At 41.7% G+C, this 14,008-nt stretch overlaps 1 protein-coding gene across 1 annotated transcript; it reads left to right on the top strand.

Annotated features, from left to right (window-relative positions):
* Positions 1 to 7,050: 7,050 nt before the first annotated feature.
* LOC136577946 (uncharacterized) lies at positions 7,051 to 8,225 on the top strand. The gene is made up of 3 exons (XM_066577858.1): positions 7,051 to 7,072; positions 7,629 to 7,714; positions 7,797 to 8,225. The coding sequence occupies exons 1-3, from the start codon at positions 7,051 to 7,053 to the stop codon at positions 8,223 to 8,225; spliced, it is 537 nt and encodes a 178-aa protein (XP_066433955.1).
* The last annotated feature ends 5,783 nt before the right edge of the window (positions 8,226 to 14,008 follow it).

The following is a 14,008-nucleotide window of genomic DNA, read 5'->3' on the forward strand; positions in this document are numbered from 1 at the left end:
TACATAGGGGGCAGTATTATAGTAGTTATATTCTTGTACATAGGGGGCAGTATTATAGTAGTTATATTCTTGTACATAGGATGCAGTATTATAGTAGTTATATTCTTGTATATGGAGGCAGTATTATAGTAGTTATATTCTTGCACATGGGAGACAGTATTACAGTAGTTATATTCTTGTACATAGGAGGCAGTATTATAGAAGTTATATTATTGTACATAGGGGCAGTATTATAGTAGTTATATTCTTGTGCATAGGGAGCAGTATTATAGTAGTTATATTCTTGTACATAGGGGGCAGTATTAGAGTAGTTATATTCTTGTACACAGGGGCAGTATTATAGTAGTTATATTCTTGTACATAGGGGGACAGTATTATAGTAGTTATATTCTTGTACATAGGGGGCAGTATTATAGTAGTTATATTCTTGTACACAGGGGCAGTATTATAGTAGTTATATTCTTGTATATGGAGGCAGTATTATAGTAGTTATATTCTTGTACATAGGGGGACAGTATTATAGTAGTTATATTCTTGTACATAGGGGGCAGTATTATAGTAGTTATATTCTTGTACACAGGGGCAGTATTATAGTAGTTATATTCTTGTACATAGGAGCAGTATTATAGTAGTTATATTCTTGTACATAGGAGGCAGTATTATAGTAGTTATATTGTTGTATATGGAGGCAGTATTATAGTAGTTATATTCTTGTACATGGGAGACAGTATTACAGTAGTTATATTCTTGTACATAGGAGGCAGTATTATAGTAGTTATATCCTTGTACATAGGGGGCAGTATTATAGTAGTTATATTCTTGTACATAGGATGCAGTATTATAGTAGTTATATTCTTGTATATGGAGGCAGTATTATAGTAGTTATATTCTTGTACATGGGAGACAGTATTACAGTAGTTATATTCTTGTACATAGGAGGCAGTATTATAGTAGTTATATTCTTGTACATAGGAGGCAGTATTATAGTAGTTATATTCTTGTACATTGGGGCAGTATAATAGTAGTTATATTCTTGTACATAGGAGCAGTATTATAGTAGTTATATTCTTGTACATAGGAGGCAGTATTATAGTAGTTATATTGTTGTACATAGGGGCAGTATTATAGTAGTTATATTCTTGTACATAGGAGGCAGTATTATAGTAGTTATATTCTTGTACATGGGAGGCAGTATTATAGTAGTTATATTCTTGTACATAGGGGGCAGTATTATAGTAGTTATATTCTTGTACATAGGAGGCAGTATTATAGTAGTTATATTCTTGTACATAGGAGGCAGTATTATAGTAGTTATATTCTTGTACATAGGAGGCAGTATTATAGTTGTTATATTCTTGTACATAGGGGGCAGTATTATAGTAGTTATATTCTTGTACATAGGGGGCAGTATTATAGTAGTTATATTCTTGTACATAGGAGGCAGTATTATAGTAGTTATATTCTTGTACATAGGGGGCTGTATTATAGTAGTTATATTCTTGTACATAGGGGGCAGTATTATAGTAGTTATATTCTTGTACATAGGGGGCAGTATTATAGTAGTTATATTCTTGTACATAGGGGGCAGTATTATAGCAGTTCTATATTTGTACATAGGGGGCAGTATTATAGTAGTTATATTCTTGTACATAGGGGGCAGTATTATAGTAGTTATATTCTTGTACATAGGGGGCAGTATTATAGTACTTATATTCTTGTATATCGGAGGCAGTATTATAGCAGTTCTATATTTGTACATAGGAGGCAGTATTATAGTATTTATATTCTTGTACATAGGTGGCAGTATTATAGCAGTTAAATTCTTATACATAGGGGAGCAGTATTATAGTTGTTATATTCTTGTACATAGGGGGCAGTATTATATTAGTTATATTCTTGTACATAGGGGCAGTATTATAGTTGTTATATTCTTGTACATAGGAGGCAGTATTATAGTAGTTATATTCTTGTACATAGGGGCAGTATTATAGTAGCTATATTCTTGTACATAGAAGGCAGTATTATAGTAATTATATTCTTGTACATAGGAGTCAGTATTATACTAGTTATATTCTTGTACATAGGAGGCAGTATTATAGTAGTTATATTCTTGTGCATAAGAGGCAGTATTATAGTAGTTATATTCTTGTACATAGGGGGCAGTATAATAGCAGTTATATTCGTGTACATAGGGGGCAGTATTATAGTAGTTATATTCTTGTACATAGGGGGCAGTATTATAGTAGTTATATTCTTGTACATAGGGGGCAGTATTATAGTAGTTATTTTCTTGTTCATAGGGGGCAGTATTATAGTAGTTATATTCTTGTATTTAGGAGACAGTATTAAAGTAGTTATATTCTTGTACATAGGGGGCAGTATTATAGTAGTTATATTTTTGTACATAGGAGTAGTATTATAGTAGTTATTTTCTTGTACATAGGGGGCAGTATTATAGTAGTTATATTCTTGTATGTAGGAGACAGTATTATAGTAGTTATATTCTTGTACATAGGGGCAGTATTATAGTAGTTCTATTCTTGTACATAGGAGTAGTATTATAGTAGTTATATCCCTGTACGTAGGGGCAGTATTATGGTAGTTATATTCTTCTACATAGGGGGCAATATTATAGTAGTTATATTCTTGTACATAGAGGACAGTATTATAGTAGTTCAATTCTTGTACATAGGAGCAGTATTATAGCAATTATTCTTGTACAAAGGGGCAGTATTATAGTAGTTATATTCTTGTACATAGGGAGCAGTATTATAGTAGTTATATTCTTGTATATAGGGGGCAGTATTATAGTAGTTATATTCTTGTACATAGGGGGCAGTATTATAGTAATTATTCTTGTACATACGGGGCAGTATTATATTAGTTATATTCTTGTACATAGGGGGCAATATTATAGTAGCTATATTCTTGTACATAGGGGGTAGTATTATAGTAATTATATTTTTCCACTTAGTGGGCAGTATTTATTTTAATGTGACTACCGAACATAGTGAAGTACAGGTGCTCAGCAGTCTCCAGCAGTTGCTGGAGTGCTGCTTCACTCATTTAAGAGTTGCATAGGACCCTGTTTTTATAATAAGTGGGAGACCCCCACCAATCAAACACATATCCCCCATACCTGTAGTCTAAAAAACATTCAGATTGATGTATAAAATAATTTGCAGCCTTCACTGCCCCCTGTTGGATGGCCTGGGATATAGCTACACATGCAGGTTTGGGTGTGTGTATCCACTGTGGCTGAGCAGAAATGATAATAAATTAAATCAGTGATGTAAAAAAAGATTTTCATCAAAACCATTGAAATAAATAATGGAGCCGTTGCCTATAACAACCCTTCCAAGGGGGAAAAGTCCTCCATACAGTAAGTACCGATCTGGTTGCTGTGGGCTGATCATCTGCTTTTTCAATGCTCTAGCTTTAATAAATCTCATCTCCCATTCACAGACCAATCGAGAAGTGGCTATACAAGAAGAATCTACTAGTAGCAACTATTCCATTCAAAAGTCCAAGTTGTGCATTGTGGTCACATGACTCATTAGCCGTGGAGAAATCTAGATGTACCTATGAAGACCCTCTAGCGATCTCTAGGATGCCATTCACACAGGAATGCCTCCAGGTTGTTGATATTAGAGCCTCAGTATTTGTCAGATTTGGATATTTTTAAAAAAAGGGGGGGGGGAATTTAGAAATATCCTTTTTTTTATTTTTCCACGAAATGATAAAAAAACAAACATATTGGTCATTACCGCATCTGAAAAAGCCTGAACTTTCTAAGGCCGTTGTCCACGGCCATGATGGAATATCACTAGCAATATTCCACATAAGAGAGGAGGGGGGAGCACTGACAGATAGGCTTACCGTGGCAAATCGCAGTATGCCACGATTTTGGTCCGCGGGTGGAGAATCGCAATGATTCTCCGCTCGTAGACGTCGGGCTTTGCATTCCATAGTTAGCCCATGGAAAGCGTGTCCTGCCAGGTCCGCAGGTGATTTATCGCCGCGGCTCTCGCAATGACAACTCACCGGTGGACAGCCAGCCTTAGTAGCACACTATTTATGAAGCACTGTCAAAAAATAGAAGTACATAATGCCAACATCGCATTTCTGGTCACCCCACTGCACAATAAAAGTAAATAAAAAGGGATGAAAAGTCTGTACTCAAAATGATGGCATTACAAACTAGGGCTCGCTCTGCAGAAACAAGTCCTCACACCCCATCGCCGGAAGAGTGAAGCAAGAAATAATATATTGGAGCCGTAAAACAGGGCACCCAAATACCTGGATGTATAGAGTTAAAAGAATGTCACCTTTATTGAAGCCACACCAGGGCTTGATGCCAACGTTTCGGCTGTCCCCGCAGCCTTTTTCAAGTCTTTACGGAAAAGTAAAGGTGTCAGGGGGCTCCGAATAGAACTACAGAAAGCGTTTTCCTTTTTTTAAAAAAGTTTTTATTTTTTTTCCCTAATTAGTAAAAAAATGAAAAAAACTCTAAATCTAGAATCCTGGTAACGGTAGCGGCATACAGGATGAAGGTAATGTCATTAAGTCACCATTTACACCACAATAGCACCCCCCAAAAAATGGCATGTATGCATTTTTTTCTATTTCACCCCATTTAAAATGTATATATTATACGGCACATTAACTGGTACCATAAAAACTACAACTTGTCCTGCGAAACCAAACCAGCGCTCGATGGCTGCCGACGGACAAAGACATGGTTTAAAAGAAGTTCTAGCTCTTGGAACAAGGGGGTGAAAAAAACAGAAACCCAGAAAATCTCTAATAGTTAAAGCATTAAATGTGACCCTGTGCACAGGAGCACCAAGATAAAACATGACCTTTTTATTCTATAGTAGAAATACTGCAGATAAGGCATTTTCCATCATTTAGGGGAAAAACTAATAAAACTGAAAGATTAAGTAATGTTCCTAAATGTTGTGTGAATGTGGCCAGAAGCAGAATAATGGCGTCACTTCAGCTCTACGGCGTCACATCTCACACCGTGATATAAGGATATCCATATAGTGAATCTGCAGCTACATCTGTCACCATGGCGACAGCATCAGTGACCGACCAATAGGATCGCAGGATTGGTGTTTGAAAGTCTTCCAACTGTCACTTGTGCTCAGTCTGTTAGAGCTCAGCAGTGAGTGACGACGGACACCCGCACGTTTCTGCGTGATTTCAGGTAATGGAATGATGTCTCTTCTATGTTCTAAGGGGTTGTGCCAAGGTATAAAGTTATCCCAAATTATCAGTGTGGGGGTCGATGGCTCCATTCACCCAGGGACTGACCAGAACTGTGTTCTCGGGATCGGTGGGTTTCCCAGCAGTCGGACCCCCGCTGATCATAAAATTACCCCGTCCTGTGGATCCTGTGGAGAGGGGGCTCTTTAGAACTTGGCAGAACCCCTTTAATTCAGAGTTCTAGAAATTTCTGCTGACTCCATTGTATTATATCCCTGTAGTGTAACCCAAAGACGTCTCCAGTATAAGTACTTGTGGGTGGAGCCGGGGCGGTTATATAATGAACGGATATTAATACGTGTACAAGGCTTATTTTGTGGGGTCGCATATTAAGATGTGCTGTGCATAGGGGGTCGCAGTCACTTTCTCCAAACTTCTGGGGGCGCTATTAAGCTCAGAAACCCCCCTAAATCAATTGTCATTGAGCTTGCCTATTCAGAACTACTGGCAGCAGCAGGGTCCTGTATACTAAAATGACTGGGACCAGCATTGTATGAGGATAGCGCCCCCTAGTGCCATTCACTGGCTTCCCTCCTTTAATAGCGCAGACCTGCTGGCGATCAGTTGATTACATGGATTCTGCAGCTATCACCAGGTGACTGCCCCCAGCAGGAGTAATGTAGTACTACATGGTGCTCATATAAATAACTGGGCATCATGTAATACAGGGTCACTCAGTCTTACAGAGCAGGAACCCATCTTTAACCCCTTGTGGAAACAGCCATTATTTGCCTTTTCATTTTCATGTTTTATGTCTCCCCGTTCCAAGAGTTGTAACGTTCAGGTTTTTTGTCGTTTTTTTCCCTAGTTGACATATCTGCATGAGGACTTGTTTTTTTTGCGCTACATATTGTACATTTCACTGATACCAATTACTGTACCATATAATGTATTGGAAGACTTTTACGAGAACTTTTCTCACCACTTTTTTCGTTGTGCTTTGCATGTGATGCAGATTATCAGAGACAATGTGGACTACAGAGCCCAGCAGCTTCGGATTTGGATCAGGTAGGACTCTTCACATTGTATTGATGACTCTTCATTGTCTTCCTCATCTGCCATTAGGGATAGCTCTCCCAGGGCCGGGACAATGGGTAGGCAGGGGGCAAAATAATTAACCCAAGCAAGAGGGACCAGGGTACACCCAACATGTTTTGGCCCAACAGCTGGCTTCGTCTGGGGCGCCCCCTTATATGGGTTAAACATTTTTATTCATGAATTTGTGATTTACAATAAAGATATGGTTTCATATTATGGTGCGATAGGCGTCTTTCTTTTTTGGTTTATGTCTTGTTGTGTAGCCATGTCTATGGGTTTGTACATTAGATGGTATATATAGTCAAATGTCCTGCTGGTATATTGGTTTCCGACATAAACCACTGATGGAAGGCTGGAATACCTTCCAATGTGTAGGAGTACCCTGGGATATGTTGCTTAGAGGCTCCCAATTTATTAGACATATACAGAGTGGTATATATATTTTCCTCTTGTATACGTGTGAATATTGAATCGTGTTATCTAATATGCTATTCCATGCTTCAAAAATGCTACTGAGATATACTGACCCAACAGAGGCCGAAGGGAGGCTCTTTTGGTCTCTGTTGGGTGAGTGGATCCTGATGGATATGTTTGGCACATTTATATCTGAATGATGCAGAGTGGACACAAGGCACACAGCAGTTGTGAACTTGACCTTGGTGGTGAGCTCAGGTTGTAAGAGGTGGCCCATCTGAACAAGTGCTTCCCTAAAGCATATTGTCCTGGGGATCGGTAATTGCGATGGGTTTGGATATTGAAACAGGTGACCATGTAGTAGGTGTTGTGCTCCCCTAGTCGAGAGGTCTTTCTATAAGAGCGGTCTATACCTACGGTTCTCCTGGAATATTGTAACTACAACTCTAAGCATGCACTCACAGCTATAGGCTGCCATGGCATGCTGGGAGTTGTAGTTCCACGCACTCACAGCTATAGGCTGCCATGGCATGCTGGGAGTTGTAGATCTGCAACCCCAGGTTGCAGATCCCAGGTTTATGGGGAAACCAGGGGGACACAAACAAGCAAGTCAACCTTGACCAGAGTATTTGGATACAGGGCTGGGCAGTGAGCTGAAACTTTGCCCTGGGTGCAGGAAGGCCAGGTACATTGAATTCCAGAGGTGAGTCTTCAGCCATGTACTTGGATACATGTTCCTTGTACCATGAAGATGGGAGATCAGGGTGCAGATAGAACGGATGGCTGCTAACTGACCTTTATACGTCCTACTCTGAGCAGTGAGCAGGTTACATATATTGGTCAGTTTGTGCCTCTTCCTCTACATTTATGATTGGGCTCATTATCTGCTTGTTCTCTCTCTTCAGCTTATGCCAGCGTCACGTCGGCGGAGGAGTTCCGACTGGTGACGAAATGTATGCAACTCCTGCCGTCCCCTCTCTTCAAGAAGGAGGTGAGTAAACGTGCCAGCTATCAAGGACATGTATATATGTAGTCACCTGAGCACACAATTTACTGATCCACTGTCTTTTAAGCGCCTCATGCCAACAAACCCTGAAGCCCAGAGACCATATCGGCCAACTCGTGAAGTTATCAGACCAAGACCAACAAAGGTAGAGTTGGCACTGCGAGCCAGAGCAGCCATCGCTCGCATGCTATGTGAAGGGCTGGAGGATGAAGACGAGGAAGAAGAGGAAAAGGAAAGAGAGGAAGAAAATGAGAACATTCAGGATGAGGAAGTAGAGGAAAAGAAGGAGGAAAGAGAGGAAGAAGATCCTGAAGATGAGGAAGAAGAGGACCGGGAATCCAGCAGTGAGGTTCCATCTGACCCACTGAGAGGGATTCAGGACCGGTCACTGAGAAGAAGCAGGATCAGGCAGCACTCCATCCCCCACGACAGCCCCCGCATGTGGGGCAAGAGGAACATCATGTGGACGATCCTGCGAAGAACCCTCCACCTCTGAACTATTGCAGTACCATCAGCAATAGTAATAAAAATGTAATAATAATCTTTATAATTGTAATTATAGTAACAAAAATAAATTAATATTAGAATAATAAAAATAATAAGATCAGCAATAATAGTAGGAAGGGATTTGATCCGGGGTTCTAGGACCGATCGCCTTTTCCCGGGGTCAAGAAGGAATTTTTCCCTGGTCACCAATTGGCTGAATGTGTCCAGGGTTTTTTCGCCTTCTTCTGGATCAACAACTTTAGGGTTACTTATAGTGTAATATTATCATAGTATTAATAGTGTTAGTATACAGATAATAGTGTAATTCTAGTAATTAGGAGCAATAGTAATAATCCTAAAAGGATATAATACTTATAAGGTTTATTATATAGCAGCCAGGTATTTGTGAATTACTTTAGAGGCTTTGATCCGGGGTTCCAGGACCGATCGCCTTTTCCCGGGGTCAAGAAGGAATTTTTCCCTGGTCACCAATTGGCTGAATGTGTCCAGGGTTTTTTCGCCTTCTTCTGGATCTAAAGTTTTAGGGTTACTTATAGTGTGATATTAGTAATAGTGGAATAGTAGTAGTATTAGCATATAACTAATAGTGTAATAATAATAGTATTAGCATATAACTAATAATAGTGTAATAATAGTTGTATTGGCATATAACTAATAATAATGTAAAATTAGTCATTATAAACAAAGTGATAATAATCTTAAAATCATAATATAATAGTGTTAATAAGGTTTATAATCTAATATCAGCCAGGAATTTGGTAATTGCTTTAGAGGCTTTGATCCGGGGTTCTAGGACTGATCGCCTTTTCTCGGGGTCAAGAAGGAATTTTTCCCCGGTCACCAATTGGCTGAATGTGTCCAGGGTTTTTTCGCCTTCTTCTGGATCAACAATGTTAGGGTTAGGTGTCTTACAACATAGTGCACTGATAATAACAGTAACCTTATAATACTAGTGATGGGGTATAAATGGTCTAATGATTGTAGCAGTAGTCTGATAGCTTTATATACAACATAATAGCGTTAGAGTAACAATAACATAATAGTGATGGAATAATAATAGTAGAAGGATAAAACTAGTGATATTATAACAGTGATAGGAAAACCGTGTAATAATACTAGTGATATAATAAAAGTATATACTGGAAATAAACAACCTTAGAAATACATCCTGTGTGTCGTCTGTTTTTTTTCTAGTAAAAAAGAAAGATCTGTGAGATTTGGGTAAAAGGGGCCTTTTTATCTTAAAACAGCGCCACTCTTGTCAGTATGTTGCATCTGGTGTCGCAGCTCATGCCCAGTCAGATCCATTATTTCCATCTCCTACAAACTCTATGAAGAGAACTTGTCTCCTCCTATAAGCACCATAAACTAAGATACATGCTTATAGGACAGGTCCGGCGGAGTCCGGGGATGTAATGTATATACTCCCCATTCCCACGTTGTCACACACGCTCGACTGTTCACTCTGGGAGTGCGCACACAGACTGAATGAAGAGTCACGCTGATAGATGGAGCATTGACTTCCCGGGGAGCCTGGTAAGTATAAACATTACATCCCGGACTCCGCAGGACCTGTCCTATAAGCATCATACTTAGTTTATGGTGCTTATAGAAGGTGACAGCTACCCTTTAATTCTACAAGGTCCACATAGAAGTTACAGCTCCTGTTTAGTTCTACAACAAATTAACCGTATAAACATTTCCATTTGTAACATTTATGAAATCTTTAATTCCTTGTAAATGGGGCCCCGTGTAGGAATCTCAGTAGGGCCCCTTAACTCCAATTACATTCATTCCCTGTCAGCATTTAAGGCTGGATGGAAAAGCATCATCATCAGCGCTTTTCTATCCAGCTATAAAGACTGCCAGGGATGGAAACCGTGCGAAATACAGACCAAAGAGGTCTCCCCCTCCTCACATATCGCGCCGTATGGTTCTGTCCTGGCTCCATCCTGGTTTCAGTCCCTATACAGCTTTCGGCACCGAAGATGGAAACCGGGGTGGAACCAGCGCTGGACATGAAATGCTACATGAAAACAACCTGAAGGTACTTTTACATGGGGATTATCACTCAAATCATCGCTGCAAAGAGCGATTTGGGGCGATAGTAGTTCCATGTATACGCGACCACCAACAGGGCACTGAGCAAGACATTGCTCACCAGAATAAAGCAAGTATGCTGCCATCATACTTGCTTTATTCTGGATTTCTTGGATCTGGCTGGATCAGGATCTTTCAGGTGGCCATGCATGTATAAAGTCCATCCCTGATGAGGGTATAAGAAGTGTGCTGCTGGTATACTCTTTTTTTCTAAGAAATTGCTCACCACTTGGAGTCACGTAAAAACCAAGCAACTGCCAGCCTGTGTGACTAGACAGTCATTCTTCCTCTATATCAAAAAAATCATCACTTTTATTTCTCCTTTGACAGCTGTCTGCTTGTTTCTTGTGTGACAAGCTGCATTTTTCATTGGTACTAATTAAAATACGTTATAATGTTTTGAAGAACTTTAAAAACTTTCCAAGTGAAGTGAAATGTAAAAAAACCTCAATTGGAACATCTTGGGGTGCTGTGGAAGGGAGTATGGTGTGTTTGTGTAACAATAATGATAATAAAGCAAATTGAGCAACAAATAGAACATCGTGGGGATCCATATATGAAAAATTACAAGAAGAACATTATTTATACAAATGAATTCAAATAAGTGGGAAGAAAGCTAATAAAAAATGACTTTGAATTTAGGGTTTATACATTCTTGCTCTTAACCCCTTGAGTGGCGGGTTTCCTACCACCCTGTCGTGCCCAGCAGGGCAGGTTTTTTAAAATGGTCTAATCATTGAATTTCAACTAATTTTGCAGTTGCGTCTCAAAAGCCATAACTTTTTCATTTTTCTATTGACATGGCCATATAAGGGCTTTTTTTTTGTGGGACAAGTTGTGATTTTTTAAACAGGGGGGAGGAAAAAAAGAAATGGGGAAAAAAGAAAAAAAGGGGCTGTGTCATTAAGGGGTTAAATAATGTATTAACTTCCTTCTCTGGGTCATTACGACGCATGGATACCACATGTGTGATTGTATTTTTGATTTTTTTACAAAGTAAAGGGAGACGAAGTGTTTTTATAATTTTTTTTCCCTTTTTTTTTTTTGTCCCCTTTAGGGGACTTCCACAGGGACCCATCAGGATCCCTGATCACATTCCGGGGGTCCGATGGTGACAGCCCTTTACATGCTGCAGTCACATAGACTGCAGCATGTAAAGGGTTAACACTAGAGATGAGCGAGCACCAAAATGCTCGGGTGCTCATTACTCGAGACGAATTTTTCGCGATGCTCGAGGGTTCGTTTCGAGTAACGAACCCCATTGAAGTCAATGGGCGACCCGAGCATTTTTGTATTTCGCCGATGCTCGCTAAGGTTTTCATGTGTGAAAATCGGGGCAATTCAAGAAAGTGATGGGAACGACACAGAAACGGATAGGGCAGGCGAGGGGCTACATGTTGGGCTGCATCTCAAGTTCCCAGGTCCCACTATTAAGCCACAATAGCAGCAAGAGTGCCCCCCCCCCCAACAACTTTTGCATCTGAAAAGCCCTCATTAGCAAGGCATACCTTAGCTAAGCACCACTTTACCTCCAACAAAGCACAATCACTGCCTGCATGACACTCCGCTGCCACTTCTCCTGGGTTACATGCTGCCAAATCCCCCCCCCACGACCCAGTGTCCACAGCGCACACCAAACTGTCCCTGCCCAGCCTTCAGCTGCCCTCATGCCACGCCACCCTCATGTCTATTTATAAGTGCGTCTGCCACAGGAAAAGCAGGCACACACTGTAGAAGGTTGGCACGGCTAGGCAGCGACCCTCTTTAAAGGGGGCGGGGCGATTGCCCACAATGCTGTACAGAAGCAATGAGAAATCCAATCCTGTGCCACCTCCATCTGGAGCTGCACACGTGGGCATAGCAATGGGGAACCTATGTGCCACACACTCACTATTCATTGTGTCAAGGTGTCTGCATGCCCCAGTCAGACCGCGTTTTTTTATATATAGTCACAGGCAGGTACAACTCCGCAATGGGAATTCCGTGTGCACCCACAGCATGGGTGGCTCCCTGGAACTCACCGGCGGTACATAAATATATCCCATTGCAGTGCCCATCACAGCTGATGTAATGTCGTGCTTAATGCAGGTGGGCTTCGGCCCACACTGCATGCCCCAGTCAGACTGGGGTTCTTTAGAAGTGGAAACAGATGCATTTACAACTCCCTGTGGACCGACAGCATGGGTGGGTGCCAGGAAGCCACCGGCGGTACATAATAATATATCCCATTGCATTGCCCAACACAGCTGATGTAACGTCAGCTGTAATGCAGGTGGGCTAAAAATTAATTGGATTACACTGTAGGCGAGGGCCCCCAAAAATTGCTGTATCAACAGTACTAATGTACATCAGAAAAATTGCCCATGCCCAACCAAGAGGGCAGGTGAAACCCATTAATCGCTTTGGTTAATGTGGCTTAATTGGTAACTAGGCCAGGAGGCAGCCCAGTTAAAATAAAAATTGGTTGAGGTGAAAGTTTCAACGCTTTAATGAGCATTGAAACGTATAAAAATTGTTTACAAAAATTATATGACTGAGCCTTGTGGGCCTAAGAAAAATTGCCCGTTCGGCGTGATTATGTGAGGTTTCAGGAGGAGGAGGAGGAATATTATACACAGATTGATGAAGCGAAAAGGTCCCCGTTTTTCATGGGGATACAGAACGATGCTTCCATCCGCGGGGGCAGCCTACGTATTGCTTAGGTATCGCTGCTGTCCGCTGGTGGAGAAGAGAAGTCTGGGGAAATCCAGGCTTTGTTCATCTTGATGAGTGTTAGCCTGTCGGCACTGTCGGTTGACAGGCGGGTACGCTTATCCGTGATGATTCCCCCAGCCGCACTAAACACCTTCTCTGACAAGACGCTAGCCGCAGGACAAGCAAGCACCTCCAGGGCATACAGCGCGAGTTCAGGCCACGTGTCCAGCTTCGACACCCAGTAGTTGTAGGGGGCAGAGGCGTCACGGAGGACGGTCGTGCGATCGGCTACGTACTCCCTCACCATCCTTTTACAGTGCTCCCCCCGACTCAGCCGTGACTGGGGAGCGGTGACACAGTCTTGCTGGGCAGCCATAAAGCAGTCAAGGGCCTTAAAGAGTGTTGCCCTGCCTGTGTTGTACATGCTGCCTGATCTCCGCTCCTCCCCTGCTACCTGGCCCTCGGAATTGCGCCTTCGGCCACTAGCGCTGTCGTATGGGAATTTTACCATCAGTTTGTCCGCCAGGGTCCTGTGGTATAGCAACACTCTCGAACCCCTTTCCTCTTCAGGTATGAGAGTGGAAAGGTTCTCCTTATACCGTGGGTCGAGCAGTGTGTACACCCAGTAATCCGTAGTGGCCAGAATGCGTGTAACGCGAGGGTCACGAGAAAGGCATGCTAACATGAAGTCAGCCATGTGTGCCAGGGTACCTGTACGCAACACATGACTGTCCTCACTAGGAAGATCACTTTCAGGATCCTCCTCCTCCTCCTCAGGCCATACACGCTGAAAGGATGACAGGCCAGCAGCATGTGTACCCTCACCAGTGGGCCAAGCTGTCTCTTCCCCCTCCTCCTCATCTTCCTCCTCCTCACCGCGCTGAGATATAGACAGGAGGGTGCTCTGACTATCCAGCGACATACTGTCTTCCCCCGGCTCTGTTTCCGAGCGCAAAGCGCCTGCCTTTATGCTTTGCA

This window comes from Eleutherodactylus coqui, chromosome 8 (assembly GCF_035609145.1).
Source record: "Eleutherodactylus coqui strain aEleCoq1 chromosome 8, aEleCoq1.hap1, whole genome shotgun sequence".
NCBI lineage: Eukaryota > Metazoa > Chordata > Amphibia > Anura > Eleutherodactylidae > Eleutherodactylus > Eleutherodactylus coqui.